The sequence below is a fragment of the Mirounga angustirostris genome, unplaced genomic scaffold, assembly GCF_029215605.1.
Source record: "Mirounga angustirostris isolate CCGP_5_RB_7025 unplaced genomic scaffold, mMirAng1.0.hap1 SCAF_16, whole genome shotgun sequence".
Taxonomy (NCBI): Eukaryota; Metazoa; Chordata; class Mammalia; order Carnivora; family Phocidae; genus Mirounga; species Mirounga angustirostris.
Window position 1 is genome coordinate 50,365,699 of NW_026991724.1, and position 16,896 is coordinate 50,382,594.

The 16,896-nt window shown below is 57.1% G+C and overlaps 2 protein-coding genes across 5 annotated transcripts; one reads left to right on the forward strand and one right to left on the reverse strand.

The window, feature by feature from the left end:
- Positions 1–1,570: 1,570 nt before the first annotated feature.
- VASP (vasodilator stimulated phosphoprotein) lies at positions 1,571–14,419 on the forward strand. Of its 4 annotated transcripts, none has more exons than XM_045891755.3 (13): positions 1,571–1,774; positions 8,718–8,889; positions 8,985–9,150; positions 10,227–10,320; positions 10,817–10,866; positions 10,985–11,223; positions 11,375–11,475; positions 12,065–12,116; positions 12,262–12,295; positions 12,511–12,556; positions 12,713–12,803; positions 13,386–13,443; positions 13,564–14,419. In XM_045891755.3, exons 1-13 carry the CDS (start codon positions 1,698–1,700, stop codon positions 13,599–13,601), a joined length of 1,218 nt encoding a protein of 405 aa, XP_045747711.1. In that variant the 5' UTR covers positions 1,571–1,697; the 3' UTR covers positions 13,602–14,419. The 4 variants fall into 4 exon arrangements, with proteins under 4 accessions (XP_045747711.1, XP_045747708.1, XP_045747712.1 ...); XM_045891752.3 differs by having other exon boundaries at positions 1,579–1,774; positions 12,259–12,295; XM_045891756.3 differs by lacking the exon at positions 1,571–1,774 and adding an exon at positions 2,019–2,384 and having other exon boundaries at positions 12,259–12,295.
- Positions 14,420–14,530: 111 nt separating this feature from the next.
- OPA3 (outer mitochondrial membrane lipid metabolism regulator OPA3) lies at positions 14,531–16,679 on the reverse strand. The gene has a single exon (XM_064581495.1). The coding sequence runs from the start codon at positions 16,409–16,411 to the stop codon at positions 16,034–16,036; it is 378 nt and encodes a 125-aa protein (XP_064437565.1). The 5' UTR covers positions 16,412–16,679; the 3' UTR covers positions 14,531–16,033.
- Positions 16,680–16,896: the final 217 nt, after the last annotated feature.

Genomic DNA, 16,896 nt, shown 5'->3' on the forward strand with positions numbered 1-16,896 from the left:
GAGCCAAAGGCTGACACTTAACGGACTGAGCCACCCAGGCACCCCTTGATGGTCATTTAAACTATTCCCAATTTCTTGCTCTCACATCGCTGCTGCCACAAAGATCCTCGATCAGGTTTCCTGTGTACATATGCCAGTCTCTAGTGTAACGGGTCCTACCACCTGTTTTGTACAGCACCTGAGCTAAGAATGGTTTTTACATTTTTAAAAGGATGGGAGGAAAAAGGGGAATATGTGAAAGATACCCTATGTCTGATATGTCCCAAATATTTATTATTTGGACCTTTATAGAAAACTTTGCTGGGACGCCTGGGTGGCTCAGTCAGTTTAGGATCTGTCTTCGGCTCAGGTCATGATCTCAGGGTCCTGGGATCGAGCCCCGCATCGGGCTCCTTGCTCCGCGGGGAGCCTGCTTCTCCCTCTGCCTGCCCCTCCCCCTGCTCGTGCACGCGCGCGCGCTCCCTCTCTCTGATAAATAAATAAATAAATAAATAAAATCTTAAAAGAGAAAAGAAAGGAAACTTTGCTGAACGAAGTGCAGGCGGCACACAGAAGTACTAACCCTCCCATTTCACAGATGGGAAAGCTGAGCCATAGAGAGGCGAAAAAAGTTGCCTGAGGTCACAAAGAACTGGGGTTCTCATTCTGTCGGATAAATGTGTGTTGAGCTGGTGTTCTGGGCCTGGCTGGATTGAGTGAGGCACAGAAACTGATCAAGTCTACCCCTGTCCCCGAAGAACTTACAGCTGAGGGGACAGAGTGGGAAATAATTACAACCTAGGTGGCTTAGCGTTCAAGAACTCCCAGAGAGGGTAGATAGGGGAGATTACTCAGTTCTTTAGAGAAGAATTAATGTCAGAGCATGGCCTCAAAGGATGAAGTGAAGAAGGTCAGAACAGCATCCAGGCAGAGCGCCAGGCTTGAATAAAGCCTGGGAAAGGTGATTCCTTTACCTGGTCAGCTGGGTCCTGCGAATTGTTGGTTTCACACTCCTACCTCGCACCCAGGCACCACTGTGATTCTGAGGGCTCAGGCAAGAGGGCTGCGGCCTAGATTTACTCCTTACCTCCAGGCCTCAGTTTACCCATTTGTTAACGTTGCCCTGATGACTTCCCAGGCACCCTGCGCACGCCTAGGGCACCTGACCCGGGCCAGGTGGCGCTCTACGGGAGGGGAGGGGCCACTAGTGGCGTCACATGGGGCGGGGCTTGCGGGACTCGCTGCGGAAGCCTGGGAGGGTGTTGGGGCTGAGCCCCAAGCCGCCGCGTGGGGGAGGGGGTTGCCAGGAGCCAGCACTAGGGTGGGTGCCCCTGCCTCCGCGCCCACCTCTTGCTGGATGATCCCACCATCCTCTGCGGGTGAAACTGAGTCACGGCGGGGCGTGCGTGGGGAGAGGTCCGGGGGCTTTATACACACGGGAACCTGGAGTCCCACCCCCACCCAGGTCCAGCGCCGCACCCCCACCCCCACCCCTCGGCTGTGAGTCAGCGGCCGGCCGCGCCCCCTCGGCCCACTTCCTCCTCACCTTCCTGGGGCGGGCGGGGGGGGGCGGTGAGAGGGATGGGACCCTCCCCGCCCATCCCCCTCCTGTGCTGGGAAAGGGGGTTTACCCCTTAGTAGCCCTTCATAAATTGGCAGAGAAGAGAGACATTGCGGGTGTGAAGGTAGCATTTAAGGGAGAAAATCTGAGAGAATCTATGTTTAAGCAGAGGATCCTCTTCGCCCCCCCGCAAACTGAGCAGAATGTGAAGAAATGGAGAAGTCGTTGGGGAAGGTGAGAAGAAATTGGGTCCCCATTAAGGTCCTCCTAAGAATTTCCATCGTGGGAGAGAACGAGGGATCAGGAAGGATCCCTTACCTCCACCAAACTTGCCCCCTAATTTGGGGGTGACCCTCGGCGTGCATCTCTATGCAATAACGTTGGGGAAGAGGTAAATAGCGGAAGTCTAGGGTTCCGCGTTGCCCTTTTAAGCGCCCTTCACCCCCCCCCACCCCACTGTCTTGAGGTTTCCGCGGCCCCTTTAAGGCGCAGGGCATTGTGGGTGCGGGGAGTGGAATTTTGGAACGAAATGTAGCGAAGAGAAGTACAGTAGTAAGAGTAACATTGTACCCGCCGCCGGCCGAGGGGGCGCGCCGGGGACGGGACGCCGCACCCCCTTTCTGCCGCAGGGACCCCCGATCAAACCTCCGGAGGGAGGAGGCGCCTGAGGACCCGCCCCGGCCCCGTCCGCGTTCCCCTCCAGGAAGCTGGACTCTATGGGGCGGGACCCTGGGGGAGACTGAGCAGAATCTGGAGCCAGCCCCGAACCCCTGAACCTTGAGCCAGGGGCGCCCCGGGAGCACCCACCCGTGGGTGCGCCGCCCTCCCGCTGAGCAGCCATGAGGTGAGCCTCGAACTGCCTCCAAACCCTTTCGCGCTCCGCGCGGGCTCCCCGCCCCGCCTTTGTCCCCCTCCCCCAGCTTGCTCCGGGCTGGAATTTGGGGACAGGGCACTGGGGGCCTCGGATTTGAAGCCGAGCCCCCTTGGACGAGTTCCAAATACTGACCACTTGGCCATGACTCCTAAGTCTTGGGGTGGTGCCTGTGAGGTTCTCCTGGGAGCCCTTAGATTTGGGGGCGCTCCGAGGACTCCCGAATTTATTAAAGACTTTTCAGAGAACCTCCAAGTTGGCAGATACTCCCTGCATGGAGGCCAGGATTTAGGCAGGGCTCAGACTCCCCCCAAATCTCAACTTGGGCTCTGGGAGGGATGGGGGACCGGTTTGGGGGTCCCTGGGACCGGGAAGAGAGATTTGAGACGTAGACCTTGGCTTGCGGGGTCTCCCTTTACGTGGCGCTGGAAAAGCCCTCCCAAGTGGGACCTCGCTTCTTAACTTCGGGGGTACTTAACCCCCTAAATTTGGGGGGCTCTCGTCCTCCTCTGGAGGTTGGTGCGGACGGACCCACGGACCCAGACGCAGCCTCGAGGGTCTGGCTGGGACTCCCCTCCCCCGCCGCTCCCCACCCACATTCTGCTTGAAACCAGCGGTGCCTAGGACGGAGCTCCAGCGCTCAGAGTGGAAGGCGGCTCCCCGGCCCCGGGCCAAAAGGGCGGCCCCTCACCCCCACCTGCGCGGTCCTGGGGTGGGAGGGGGCGCGGCAGCTGGGGGAAGAGGGGCCTTTGTCTTCCTGACTCACCTGTCGAGACAGCTGGTGTGGGGGGGCGGGCAAGGAGCGCTGTGGGCCGGCTGCTTTCCCCACCACGCGCCTCCCCCTGCTCTCACCACCGCCCCCCTTCCTGGCCATCCGGAGCTGTGGGGTTGGGGGGGTGCTGTGAAGCTTCAAGGTCATAGCCCTCTCCCCTTGGGACCCAGGCTTCCAAGACTGTCCCAGCTATCTTCCCAATAATTTAATCTTGGGGGTGGGGGGACCCAAAGGACCCAGGGATTTTGTCTTACCCAGCCCTCCCTCAAAACTCCGGGGCTCACCTGAGCGCGGGGCCAGTGTGGGCTGGGGGGCCAGAGTAGACCCTCCCCCACTCTCCCCTCCCCCTGGCCCCCCATAATCTCTCCCTTGGGGCCCAAGCCTGACAATACTATCTCCCTTCCTCCACTCTCTCAGGGACTTCCTGCCCCCAAAGCCCCCAGCTTGAGGGGGAGGCCCCCGAGGAGGACTGGGGATTAACCCCCTGCTGCCCACATCCTCCCACTTCCCCCTACGGTCTCATGCCTCTGCCCTCTGACATCAAGAGTGGCATTGCTTTTTAGGACCATTAGACAGTCCCCTCCGCATGTGTCCCTTCTGATGTGAAAGTGTTGGAAAATTTGGAGCCGGGGGCACCCACAGACACCCCCAGGGTCTCCTGCCTACCCCCATTATAGCAACATCGCTTCAAGGCCTGCCCTGGAGAGGGGGCATTTTTCGGGAGCCGGGCTCACTTCCCTCACCCTCTTCCCAGGGGACTCTCCTCTCCCACTGCTCCCCAGCCCCGCCCCTCGCCCCCCCCCTCGCGTTTCCGGTCCCAGGCACCGTGGAAGGCGGATGGCGGATGTCCGAGTTACTGCTGCCTCACTCGCTGTGAGACCGTAAAAGGGCAGGAGCAGTGTCTGGGCCGGCCTCCCGCCTCCCCTCCCCCAGTCCCGGAGGCCTTGGCCCTCCCACAGGGCCCCCCTACTGCTGGATGCGGCCAAACCTCCCACCTCCTGGGGTGGGGGGTGGGCAGGAGTTGAGTTGCGGTGTGTCCCACCAGAGGGTTACTCCCACCTCCCCGAGGGGTCTTCCCTGCTGATGGCCACACCTAACTTGCTGGGCTGTGCCCCCTCTTCCAGGACAGCTAGAATTCAAAAAGACCCATGCCCCTGTATGAGGGCAGCCGGGGAAACTGAGTCTCAAAGAGAAAGGTCTGACCCGAGATCCCTGAGCAGTTCACAGGCAGTGTGGAGGGGAGGGGAGGGGACTGGGATCCTCTGATTTCTGTCTGGTTTGGCCGGGGACAGCCTTGGGGGCAGTTGGAAGGATGTTAAAATGGAAAATTACAAGATATAGTTATTTTTCTCCCAGTTTGACAAATATTTGTTGAGTGTCTGCTGTGTGCGAGACTTAGCTGGAATTCTGGGAAGGCTGAGAAAGGGGGCAGAGGTCTGAGAATCTCAGGGCAGAAGGGACTCGAGAAGTATTTGGGTCCATTTCTTTTCCTCTTCCAGTAATGGTAATTATTGTTACCTTAAACACATTTTTTTTTTTAAGTAATAGTAAGAGACCATTTGATCAAACATCTACTCTGTGCCAGGCACTGTATTATTATGACTGACCCCCTCCATGGGACAACTGAGGCACAGAGAAATTAAGTAAATCACCTATTAAAGTCAGTTTGGAAGTAGGCAACTCTGGATTTGAATTTAGGGCGGTCTCCAGACTATTATGCTACGACAGAAAAAGGAAAATAAAACCTGTAATGGTCTTAAAAAAAAAAACCACAGGTAACGTGTTTTCGCTCTATGAACACTTAAGATAACGCAGATAAGCAAAAAGAACCCTTTACCTTTCTGTTCATTTATGGGAAACAGGCTTATGGGAAACTGAGGGGAGGAGGGATGAAAATGAACCCACACAAACCCAAAGACCCTAGATCTGGTTCCTTACCCAGGCTTGCTGCAAACACTTGCAGTTTGGAAGGGCTCTAGTTGTGTGCCCAAGGGGTGCTGGGGAGTGGATTACAAGTTTTATGGTTTAAAGAGGCTGCGGGGTAAATCCTGAGGTGGGGAATGAAGGGGTGAGGGAAGGGCAAGCCCCTAATCTGGAAGGCTTGAGTAAACCAGAGTGACTATGCTTGATTGCCTCCAGTGATGAGAAACCGTCTTCCTCCTGTTTTGACACTCAGCTGCCTGAGCAGAGTGTGCCAAGTTCCAGGTCCTGAGCTTAGGGCTTTTCTTATCTCTCTGAATCCTTAGGGCAAACCCAGTGAGTTCTGGTTTCCAGGGCTAGAAACTGCAGCTCAGAGATTTGAAGCTACATAGCAAGGGAGTGACTTGCACCCTTTGTCATCCGCCACATGTTGGGAGAGTCTTCCAGAACCGGAGGGGCTTCTGGGGGGAGGTGTGGGGTCCTGGGCTGGCTGGGAATGTCAAATCGAGGGCAGAACTTGCGCATCCCCGTTTCGGACCCACTCCCTGCCTCCTGGGCTGTGGGATTTTTCCATTCAAGCTTTTGTCTGCTTTAGAGTTTTGCTTTTTGAACTTAAGTACTGAATAAGTGTTTTCTAGATAATACCGCCGCCGCGCCCCCCCCCCATGGTTGAAAAAGAAAAGAAATAAGCAATTCAAAAGGGTAAACAGCACAAAACATCCATTTCCTCCCTCCTTCCTCGGGCCCCGCGGCGGCCCTCCCGGCTAGCCTCCTGAGAAGCTCCCTCTGCTTATATCTCCTCACCCCCCTGTGTGCGGATGTATTTGCATCCCCACACTTTTTTTTTTTTTTAAATCTCTGATACACACCAGTTTATACCTCGCCTCTTAAGATAGTCAGCTTAGCTCTTTCCTCCTCTTTAAATGAGGTTAAGAACTTGGGTAGACCAGGGTTCGCATATGAGCCCCTCCGCGCTCTTGCTAAATGACCTGGGACAAGTGTCCTCACCTCTCTGTGCCCACGGTTGCTCATCTGTTAAGAGGGTAAGCCCCAGAGCCCATGCCGTGAGGTCATGTGCAAATGGGGGCCCAGTACCTAAAACAGTGTCTGGGGCACAAACTAACCCATAAACGTCAGCGCCTCTGTTGAGAGTTTTTCCTTTTAACGATGAACAACTAAGTGGCTAATTTGGCAACTGTTGAGTACCTACTGTGTGTGCCAGGCACCATTCTGGGTTGTGAACACAGCAGGGAACAAAAAGGAAAAGAATCTCTGCCCGGACAGTTTGGTAGGGGAGACAGGGATCCGTCAGGTAGGATCCCTGCTGTGAAATAATGGAACTCGGGACCAGAAGGAGGAGTTTTTCTAGATAGGGTAGTCAGGGAGTGCTTCTCAGAAGAGGCGACACGTAAGCAGAGACCCGAAGGAGGTGAGAATACAGGTTGAGGAAGAACAAACGCACAGGCCCGAGGGGGTAATCTGTCTGGCATGCTGAAGGAGCAGCATGGAGGGCAGTGGGGCTGGAATGGCAAGCTCGTGGGAGGGAAGGGATGAGATCAGAGATCACACAGCTCACGCAGACCACAGAGAGAACTTGGCTTTTTTTCTGCGGGGAGCCACAGGAGCTTTCCGAGAAGAGGAGGGACACGATCTGACTTGTGTTCTAACAGGATCCTTGTGCTGTAAATGGGGACACTGTGGCCTGGAGAGGGGCAGGACCAGCCTAGGGTCACTCAGCAGACGCCCAGTTCTCCAGCCAGGCCAGACACTCAGCAGGGCAGGGCTGCTTGGGAGAGCAAAGTGCAGCCAGGGTTGGGGTAGCAACTGTAGCCCCGGGCGCCTGGCCAGAGTCTGCCCTGGGTGTGGGTGGCAGGTGTGGGCGAGGTCTTCACCCTGCCCTGCCAGAAGCAGCAGGAGCCAGAAACAGTCCCCGAGGCTGCACTTGTCTGGAAACAGCACCTGATATTTGGGTAGGGCCCACGCAGTCTCCGACCAGGACCTGAGAGCCAGGTAGCCTGGGTTCAAATCCTCGTTCTGCCGCTTACCAGCTGTGTGATCCTGGGCAAGTCACTCAACCTCTCTGGGCCTCACTTGCAAAACGAAGATGAAAGAGTGCCCTGCTTGGAGGGCTGCAGTGAGAATAAAATGAGTGCTTCTGGAAAGGGCTTAGGGTGTCTTAACTAGCTGAAGGGCCCAGTAAGAGGGAGGTGCCGCAATTGTATAAACTTTTGGGGAGGAACGGGGGGCTCAGCTTCCTGGCCTAGGACCTGGCAACTGGGGAGCTGGGTCTGCCGAGGGGCTTTCCCTGCCCTGCGCTTTACAACATTAGCATCCCGCCCCAGCCCCCAGTCCTGGCCGTGACGGAGCCATTGCTGGGTATAATTTATCTCCCCGGAAACCCCTGACCACCAACTTCCTCTTTTCAGGAAAAAGTCTGCTGGGGGGTGGGGTGGGGACTAGTGCTTCCCCCTGGTCTATGTGTGACCTTGGGCAAGTCACTTCCCATCTGGAAGCCTGAGCTTCCTCACTGGGGGGAGGGGGCTTGGAACCAACCCAGAAGGACTGGTGGGGGCTCCGGAGGGATGCGGCTGTCTGGCTCCCCAGCGGTGTCTTCTGTTCAGGGTGCCGTGAAAGGGATGCTAATAGTTATAAGCACTCAGTATGTGCCAGGCACCGTGCCAAGAGCTTTCTGTGCCCAGACTCCATTTACTCCTCCTGCTGCCCTGGGAGTCGGCTGGAAGGTCCCCACTTTGCAGGCAAGGAAGAGTTACCTGGGTGGGAAGGTGGCTTCCCTGAGTCACATGGAGTAGGTGTCTCAGCGAGGATTTGAACCTAGGTCTGGATGTTAGATCCTGAACTCTGAACCAGTTTCCTGACCCCTCCCTGCCAAGGCTGAGTCAGATGTTGCTTTCTCCAGGAAGGCCTCCCTGACCCCCAGGCCAGGGCAGGAGCTCCTTCTGGGCACCCCAGCCCTGGCCTTGGGTTGGCACTGTCTGGGGACGGGGCCATCTCCTGCCCTGGAGGGCGGGGCCGGGGCTGTCTGGATCACTGCCCAAGACCTCAGCTGTCGAGCAGGGAGTGTCTGCCGATGGCCGCTGGTGCCTGGGGAGCCGGATGGATGGGGCATAGGAGCCTGGGATCCGGCATCCACGCCCAGCGTACTGCAGACCTCACCCTTCCCCTCCCTGAGCCTCGGCTTCCTCTTCTGAGCTGAGCAGGGAGGGGGGGCTGGGGGACTGGTCAAGCACCCTGGCAGAGACAGGGAAACTGAGTCTGACAGCACCAGGCAGGGGCTAGTCCCCAGTGCTGGGTCCGCACCGTCCCGGCTCTCTCACCTGTGGTCCCCTGCCTCTGTCTGTCTCCCGACTCTGTCTTCCTCCATCTGCCTGTCTGTCTGTCTGCCTCTCCAGCCCCTGCCTTTCCGCTTGTTCCCTCCCCCATGCCCGGTCTGTCTGTCTCTGTCTCTCCCCTCTCGGGGTGTCTCCCTCCCCCTCACATGCCGGGAAGCTCTGAATGTCCCTGGGAGAGCCAGATGCAGGTGACCGGCCCCTTGGAGGGTGGGGGGCCGTGCTCCCCTCCACTAACCCGCCCTGCGCCCTCCCCCCTCCCCGCAGTGAGACGGTCATCTGCTCCAGCTGGGCCACTGTGATGCTTTATGATGACAGCAATAAACGATGGCAGCCGGCAGGCACGGGCCCCCAGGCTTTCAGCCGCGTCCAGATCTACCACAACCCAACAGCCAATACCTTCCGGGTTGTTGGCTGGAAGATGCAGCCAGAACAGCAGGTGAGGCCTTCTGCCTGCTCCTCCCTCTCCCTCTGCAGGCTGCGGCCCGCACCCTGCACGCCCCCATCCTCACCCACCTTTCCCCTCCCATCCAGGTGGTCATCAACTGTGCCATCGTCCGGGGTATCAAGTATAACCAGGCCACCCCCAGCTTCCACCAGTGGCGCGACGCCCGCCAGGTCTGGGGCCTCAACTTCGGGAGCAAGGAGGACGCAGCGCAGTTCGCGGCGGCCATGGCCAGCGCCCTAGAGGCATTGGAAGGTGAGGGGGGGGGACTGCCGGAGCCCTGCCTGGGGCCGCCGCGTTGCCACCCCCAAATTACCCCTCATTCTCATCAATTGCTACTGCACAGCCACTGCGGAGAATTATGGGGAGGACTTTGCAGAGGCTCCTGTGTGCCCCACGCGCTCCCGCGTATAAAATGCACGATTCCTAAGGGGATGCTTTTACACATGCACACTCCCAGGTGACCGCCTCCCCAATCCAGATCCAGATCCAGATCCTTCCAGCCCCCAGAAGGCTCCCTGTGCCCTTTCACTAGGTAGCCGTTGTAGTGACAGGTCATCAGTTCGTTTTCTGGCCTCATTATTAAGAGAAAGATCTCCAGTTGGGATTTCTTAAACGTGAGCACGCACACGCATCCCCGGGGCAGGTGGGTGAGTGCAGATTCTGGTTCAGATGGGCCGGGGCGCGGCCTGAGCCTCCGCATTTGTAACCAGCGCCCAGGGGATGAGGCTGCCAGTCCACAGACACAGTACTCTGAGGGGCGAGACTTTAGGAGACCACGGTGCATCCAGGGTCTGGGGGGACTGCTGTCGGACTTCGCATCCCCCCAGTGGCAGAGGCGTTTCCTTCCTGGGGCAACCTCAGTGCCAGTGGGGAAGGGCTTGCTTGGCTGGGGGCCCAGAAAAGCACGGTGGGTAATTTAGGTTTTGGGAGCCAGAGGCCTGGAGGTGGGTGAGAAAGAGGCTTCCAATCTTTCCAGCGAGTTCTTGGGCTGGGGTCTGAGTGGCAGTGACCGTGGTTAAGAGCCCGGATGCTAGAAATCAGCCTGAATCGTTCTTGTTCACGCAAATTCTGGTATGCAAGAATGGGGCAGGTGACTGCCTGCTGTGGGCCTTCTATGGGAATCCTCACAGCACCCGCCTCATACCTGCTCAGTCAAGGGAGGCTGGTGCCGACCCGCAACGCACATCCCAGCCCAAGGGTCAGGGTCCTGGAGGAAGAAGGAAGCGAGCGCCTCTGGGAGAGATTCCTGAGAGAGCGGAGGGAGAGTGTCACCGGGTGGGGCAGAGTTCAGGGGTTGACTCACCACACTTTTCTACTCTCGCCTTCAGGAGGGGGGCCTCCGCCACCCCCACCACCTGCAGCACCTTCCACCTGGTCTGTCCAGAACGGTCCCGCCCCAGAGGAGATGGAGCAGCAAAGGAGGTGGGGCCATCCCCTGGGTGGAGAACCTTACTAGCACCAGAGTTCTAGGATATTCCAGAACCCCTGCCTCCCAGAGTCCAGAACACTCCAAAGTTCGGTTTCCAGAATGTTCTTACTACTCCCAGGGGGCTAGAAATGAAGGGCTTTCAGAAAACCCCACTTCTGGAGTCCGAGAAACACCCACACCCAGAGTTGCAGAACATTCTGACCCCTCAAATCCTGGTCCCCCACATTCCCAGAGTCCAAAAGTTGGTTGTTTAAGAGATCTTGGGCATTTTGTAATTCACATGTCCTTGACAGTCTGATGACTCCAATGCTAAGGTCTCGGTCCCACCCTGTCCCTACCCTTCCCCCATCTCTTTCCTGGGCCCCTGGGGGAGGAAGGCAAGGGTGGGGATTGGCAGTCAGCCTCCCTGGAGATCTGGGAGAGGAGCTGGGAGGTTGCTGGTCATCCTTGGGCCCCAGAGTGATGGCAGCTCCCATCACCCCTTCTCAGGCAACAGCCAGGCCCACCAGAACACATGGAGCGCCGAGTCTCCAATGCAGGTGATTGCTTGGTGGCCTTGGGGGGTTGGGGGGGAGCTCCCCGAGGAGGGGGTGGGCCAGCTGGACAGCAAGGAGTGAGCTCCTCTCTTAGCACCCTCCTTTTCTGTGTTTCTTCCAGGAGGCCCACCTGCTCCCCCAGCTGGGGGACCACCCCCACCTCCAGGACCTCCTCCTCCTCCTGGTCCCCCCCCACCCCCTGGTGCCCCCTCAGGGGTCTCGGCCGCAGGGCACGGAGCAGGGGGAGGCCCACCCCCTGCGCCCCCTCTCCCCACAGCACAAGGCCCCAGTGGTGGAGGAACAGGGGCCCCCGGGCTTGCGTCAGCCATTGCTGGAGCGAAACTCAGGAAAGTCAGCAAGGTGAGGGGCCCATGCGGGGCAGGATGTGGGGTCATGGCCCTGATGGAATAATGGGATGAGGCCCGAGTTTCTGGGGATGGGGGTGTCACAGGAGGGCTGGGGGGCCAAGAGGCCCGCCCATAAAGCCCCCTCCTCTTTGTAATTTCTCCAGCAGGAGGAGGCCTCAGGGGCGCCCTCAGCCCCCAAAGCAGAGAGCAGTCGGAGCACGGGTGGGGGGCTGATGGAAGAGATGAACGCCATGCTGGCCCGGAGGTGAGCCTGAGCCTGGAGCCTGGAGCCTAGAGCCGTCAGTGCCTTGGAAAGCTCTGGGAAGAAACCCCTCAGACCAGCAGTTACCACCTGGAGATTTCGGTTCAGTAGGGCGAGGTTGGGGGAGGGCTCAGATTCCCGCCTGGTTTGTTTCTTTGGGTGAAAGTTCCCTCTTTGACAGGCAGGTTTGGGATATAATGCTGGAGATTCCATTCTCCTGAGATGGCTGAGGTTTGGAACCACCTAGGTAGCCTCCAGAATGTTCTGAAACCCAGAATTGTAGGACCTCAGGGGCTCTCCCCTGAGGAGATCCTGCCTCAGAATCTTGGAAACTCAGATTCCTAGAATCCCAGCCGTCTAAGACAGAGACTTCCTCCCACTCTTAGGATTTTGTGATTCCCAAATGTGAGAATCGTAAACCACTCCAGTTGGAGAACAGCACTTTCCTTAACTTCTAAAAACTCCAGTTTCCTTAGCTTTGGAGAATTCCAGAACACTACACCTTAGACTCCACCTTTCTAGAACTCTGGTAAGAATTACTAGTGGCTGAGGGAGGGCTGAAGTCATCTGTTTTTGCCTGTCCCTCCTGCAGAAGGAAAGCCACACAAGTTGGGGAGAAACCCCCCAAGGATGAATCTGCCAATGTGAGTTAGGGGCTCTTCCTGCCATACGCACCTTAGGCTGTACCATTTGGGGAGGGCCGGGTGCGTGATAGGAGTGGGCGGGGCTTGAAGCGGGAGGAGGAGAATGAGCCGTCGGCCTCATGACAGTTTTATTTCCCACCAGCAGGAGGAGCCAGAGGCCAGAGTCCCAGCCCAGAGTGGTGAGTGAGCCGGTCTCGCTGCTGGAACTCTTAAGTCAGGGTGCCCTGTTCTCACGTGGAACGCCCCCTCATGGGGGGAGTCTGTGCAAACAATGCTGGGGATTGTAGTCTCCTAAGAAGGTTCTTTGAACAGGGGCTGATGGGGCTGGGGGGAAAGATGGAGGCGGGGCATTCCTTGTCCCTGATCTCTTCCTGATTTGTCGCCTTTCCCCCAGAACCTGTGCGGAGACCTTGGGAGAAAAACAGCACAACCTTGCCAAGGTGGGCCATCCATGCTGCTCCTCCCCCCTCCCCGAAAAAGATGAGATTTGCCAAATTTGTAGGAAGGAACACAATGCGACCCCCGGAATGGGAAGCAGGGGAGGCAGACCCTCTCTCTAACCTCGTTTCTGTTCCAAACCACACCGACTCTCCTAGGATGAAGTCCTCTTCTTCTGTGACCACTTCCGAGGCCCACCCCTCTACGCCCAGCTCCAGTGATGAGTCCGACCTGGAGAGAGTGAAACAGGTAGCTTGGGGAGGGGCCCGGAGGGGGAAGTTTGGGGGCTAGAAAGGGGCCACAGGAAGAAAGGAGATCTGCGTCCAAACTCTTAACACCGACCTGCCCTGTGATTCTGTGAAAAGGCCTCAGAAACCTCAGTTTTCCAGCTTGAGAAAGGGAGAGATTGAATCAGATCAGGGATGACACACATACCACAGCCTCCTTTTTCCAGTGCCGGAGACAGACCTTACTAATCTATCACTGCAGTCATTCCTGATGAATACCCAGAGTCCTTTCCAGCACGCTAGGCCCAGGTAGCCAGCACCAATTGGAATTGGCAGGAGAGAGGAATGTATTTGTCAGCGCTGGTACTGGACGCTCTCCAGTCCTTTTCATCTGGCTCCAAGGATCCAGAATTTCCCCCTAGAATCCTCCAGTCACTCTGTGGCCTTATCAGTGATGTCACTGTGTGTGTGTGTGTGTGTGTGTGTTGGGGGATGGGGGGAGTCTTGAACCTTCTTCCTCTGGCCCTTCCGTCATTAAGAAAGGGCGGCTTCATTTCTGCAAGTCCAGGCACCCTTCCTCATTGGTTGCACCCATTATTTCCAGGAGCTTCTGGAAGAGGTGAGGAAGGAACTACAGAAAGTAAAAGAGGAAATCATTGAAGGTGAGGTTTTTATTTTAAACATTTACTTTGGAGGCATCGTGTCTCCCGGAAAGGGTCCTGTATGGGAAGGGAAGGCAGAAGAGGCTTTTCTGCCCCTGACCTCTGCCGGTTTTCTTCCAGCGTTTGTCCAGGAGCTGAGGAAGCGGGGTTCCCCCTGACCACAGGGCCCTGGAAGATCTCATATCTCCTTTCTGCACACCCCGCCTGTCACCCCGCTTTCCCTGCCTCAACTTGACTTGGAATTGGCTGAAGACTACACAGGGATGCATCTTCCCCACTCCCCGTCCTACTTGGAAAATTCCAAAGGGGTGTGGCTTCCTTGGCTCCACGCCCACACCCATACTGGCTGCTGATTGGCTGGGGAGGCCCCCACCCTTTGCTCCCTTTGGTCCTTCCCCTCCGCCATCCCCTTGGGGCTGGTTCCTCTGCTGGGGATGTACCAATTAACCCCACAGTAAGGGGGAAGGAAGGAGGGAATTTCACATTCCCTTGTTCTAGATTCACTTTAACGCTTAATGCCTTCGAATTTTTTTTTTAAGAAAAAAAAAATATATATATATATTTAGGTTGTGGGGAAAGGGAAATTTTGTTTCTCTTTGGTTTTGATAAAATAGGGGTGTGGGGAGTTTTTAAATGCTGTACCCCAGGCTTGTCCCATTTGGGGCAGCTATTTAAGGGGGGGGATGACCCACCAGGCTGGGGGCACCTCCCTCACCCCCACCCCAGGGAGCTCCCTTCCCTTTGGCTCCTTCCCCTTTTCTATGAGGAATTAAGATGCTATAACTTTTTGGAACCTCAGTTTTTTGGTTTTTTTATTTGGGTAGGTTTTGGGGTCCAGGCCATTTTTACCCCCTGGGGAAAATAAGATGAGGGAGAAAGGAAAAGGGGAGGAAACCTCTCCTCTCCCACCTTCACCTTTAGCTTCTTGAAAATGGGCCCCGATGGAATAAATCTGCCAGTTTTTTATAAATGTGAAGATTTCTGGATTGATTTCAAAGGGCTGCTCTGATGAGGATAGGGGTGGGGTGTGCCCCTCCCATAGTAATCCACCTTACCCTCCTCCTCTTCCTTCCCACCCTGACCTGTTCCAGTTCCCACGCTCCGGCAACCAATCTACCACCCTGAGAAACCTAAGGACAGTCCCTCACTGTGTGGCATTGGGCAAGTCCCTTTGCTACCCCGGGGACCTCAGTTTCCCCATCTGGGAAACACCTTATAGGATGGACTCTGCCTGGTTCCTATGGGAATCCTCCCAGCTTCTCTGCTAAAACCAATGAGCCTTATACCCATTTTGCAGATGTACACCATGGTTCTCAGACACATTCTTAAAGATGACTTCTTTACCCCAGAGCTCCTTTAATTATAAAATACTTACAGTCTTAAAAAAATAGAATTAAGAAATCACAGAGCTCATACACACCCCCTTCAGTGGTTCAGTGGGTGGGCAGGGGGTAGGTGGGGTAGATAACCCTGCATGGTTGGAATATTCCATTTGGATGGGGGTGGGGGAACTTCATGGCTGAGGGCAGGTGGTCCCACTGGAGGAAGCCTTTGTAGGAAGGAGGGTGAGGGTGAGCTGGGTGACCAGTCCAAAGGCAAGAAGGAAGAAGGAATCCCTGAGTACTCAAGAGCGGGTTTGGATGAGGGATGTGACAAGTGCCCTCACGTAGTAGGGGAACAGGTGGGGGTTCCTATGAGGGGCTAGTAGAGGACAGTGGACAAGGACAACAGTAGGTCCAGAACTTCAGACAGGTAAACAAAGCTGAGAGCAAAACACAGAATGGTTCATCCCTAGGCAGGACCGATTTTTCTACCCAGAGGACCAAGTCCTGCTGGAACAGACCACAGAAGGCGAGGAGACCCTGCCCAACCTTTCCATGGGTTAAGGCACACACTGAAGTGGGGGTATCTGTTGGGATGATCCACGGGAAGGGATGACCAACTGAGGTACCAATGGATGATGGACTGAAGGCAGGAGCCATGGGGGATCTCGCTGGAGCTAAGACATTCCAAGATCCATCCCTCTCTGCCCCCTCCAAAGTGAGGTAGGGAAAATGATGGGGCCCACAGTCCCCCGGGAGTTTGCATTTTGGTTACAATGGTCTTTACCGATGAAGAAGGGGGAAAGGGTGTTCTGGTGTAATGGATAATGGATGGGGCAGGAGAGCCACTCAGATAAGTGGACGTGTGAGTGACAGAATGAGTTAGCTAGATCCGTGTGTCCTGCTGGCCCACCTAGTAGTGGGTGGGTGGGATCCAATGGAAGACAATGTCTTCCCATTACAAAGGGCTAAATCAGTGGACTAGGGGTGGGGGTGAGTTGGAGGCGGGGTGGGCAATGGGACTCCTGTTGGAACATTCCACTAATGGGTGGAGGAGCCGCTGCGGAAGGTACCATTGGGCAGGTTAGTAGGGACATGACCAAAAGCCCGGTTGTCTCAGCCCCAGTCCCGCCTCCCTTCTACCCCTAAAAGGGCAGGGTGGTTATTAGCTGGGCCGGTTCAGGAAGGGACAGTGGGGACAGAAGGTCATGTCGGAGACGTCACAGCCCAGACCACAGCCACATCGAAGACCCAGGTCCCCCGGCCCCCTATTCCTTGGGCGTTGCTTGGGGCGCGGACGGCGGGCCCCGGGCGCCGAGCTGGGCGCGCACCTCCCGCATCTGCGCCTGCAGCTCCACCACCGCGCTCTGCAGCGGCGCCGCCTGCACGCGATCCTGCAGCGCCTCCAGCGCCAGCGCCAGGCGGCCCACCTCGTCCCGCATCGCGCTCCAGGCGGCGTGCCGCTCCCTCTCCTTGCGCCCGCGCAGCGCCTGGTGGCGCCAGTACTCCAGCACCAGGCAGCCGCCGCCCACGACGAAGATGGTGGCCTCGCCCAGCAGCTCGGCGCCCAGCTCGGCGGCCGCGTCCTCGTTCAGCGGCTTGACGGCGTGCGCATTGAAGCCCATGATGCGCATCTTGGCCCGCATCTCCGCCCAGTGGTACACTGCGGGGGAAGAGGGGGAAGGGATCTTTTGCGCGGGAGCCGCTGCAGTCCCCCCCCCCCCCCCCTCGACGCCTCGGTGTCCCGGCCGGAGCAATGGGGACACGGACAGCCAGAATCGCCGGCGTTAGGCAGTGGGCGCCTTAAAGAGGACCGGCGCAGGGGCCGAGCGGGTTATCTGGCCTGGGGTGGCCCGGAGGGCATCTTTTGAAAGCGTCCAGAAGATTCTGGCGAGCAGCCAGGGATGAGAAATGCTGCTCTGGAGGGGAGGTCCTGAGTGGGGGACCGCACCTCGCGGGGGGGGGGGGGGTGTCACAAAAAAGCAGGTGTAAAGCTTGCTCCTTCAAGCTCCTTCCCCAGTGCGCTCGAGCGCCAGCCAGGATCCTCCCCGCCTCCCCTGAAGGTGGCGCTGACACTTCCCATCTCCCGAGGCGTGTTCGCTATGGGGTTTGGGGCTTCGGAAGGAGCTCC

Coding starts and splice junctions, on each gene's coding strand:
- OPA3 (XM_064581495.1), bottom strand. CDS start 16,411: ATGCGGGCCAAGATGCGCATCATGGGCTTCAATGCGCACGCCGTCAAG.
- VASP (XM_045891752.3), top strand. CDS start 1,698: ATGTTTAAGCAGAGGATCCTCTTCGCCCCCCCGCAAACTGAGCAGAAT. Junction 12,296..12,510: donor CAGAGTCCCAGCCCAGAGTG/GTGAGTGAGCCG, acceptor CCTTTCCCCCAG/AACCTGTGCGGAGACCTTGG. Junction 12,804..13,385: donor ACCTGGAGAGAGTGAAACAG/GTAGCTTGGGGA, acceptor CATTATTTCCAG/GAGCTTCTGGAAGAGGTGAG.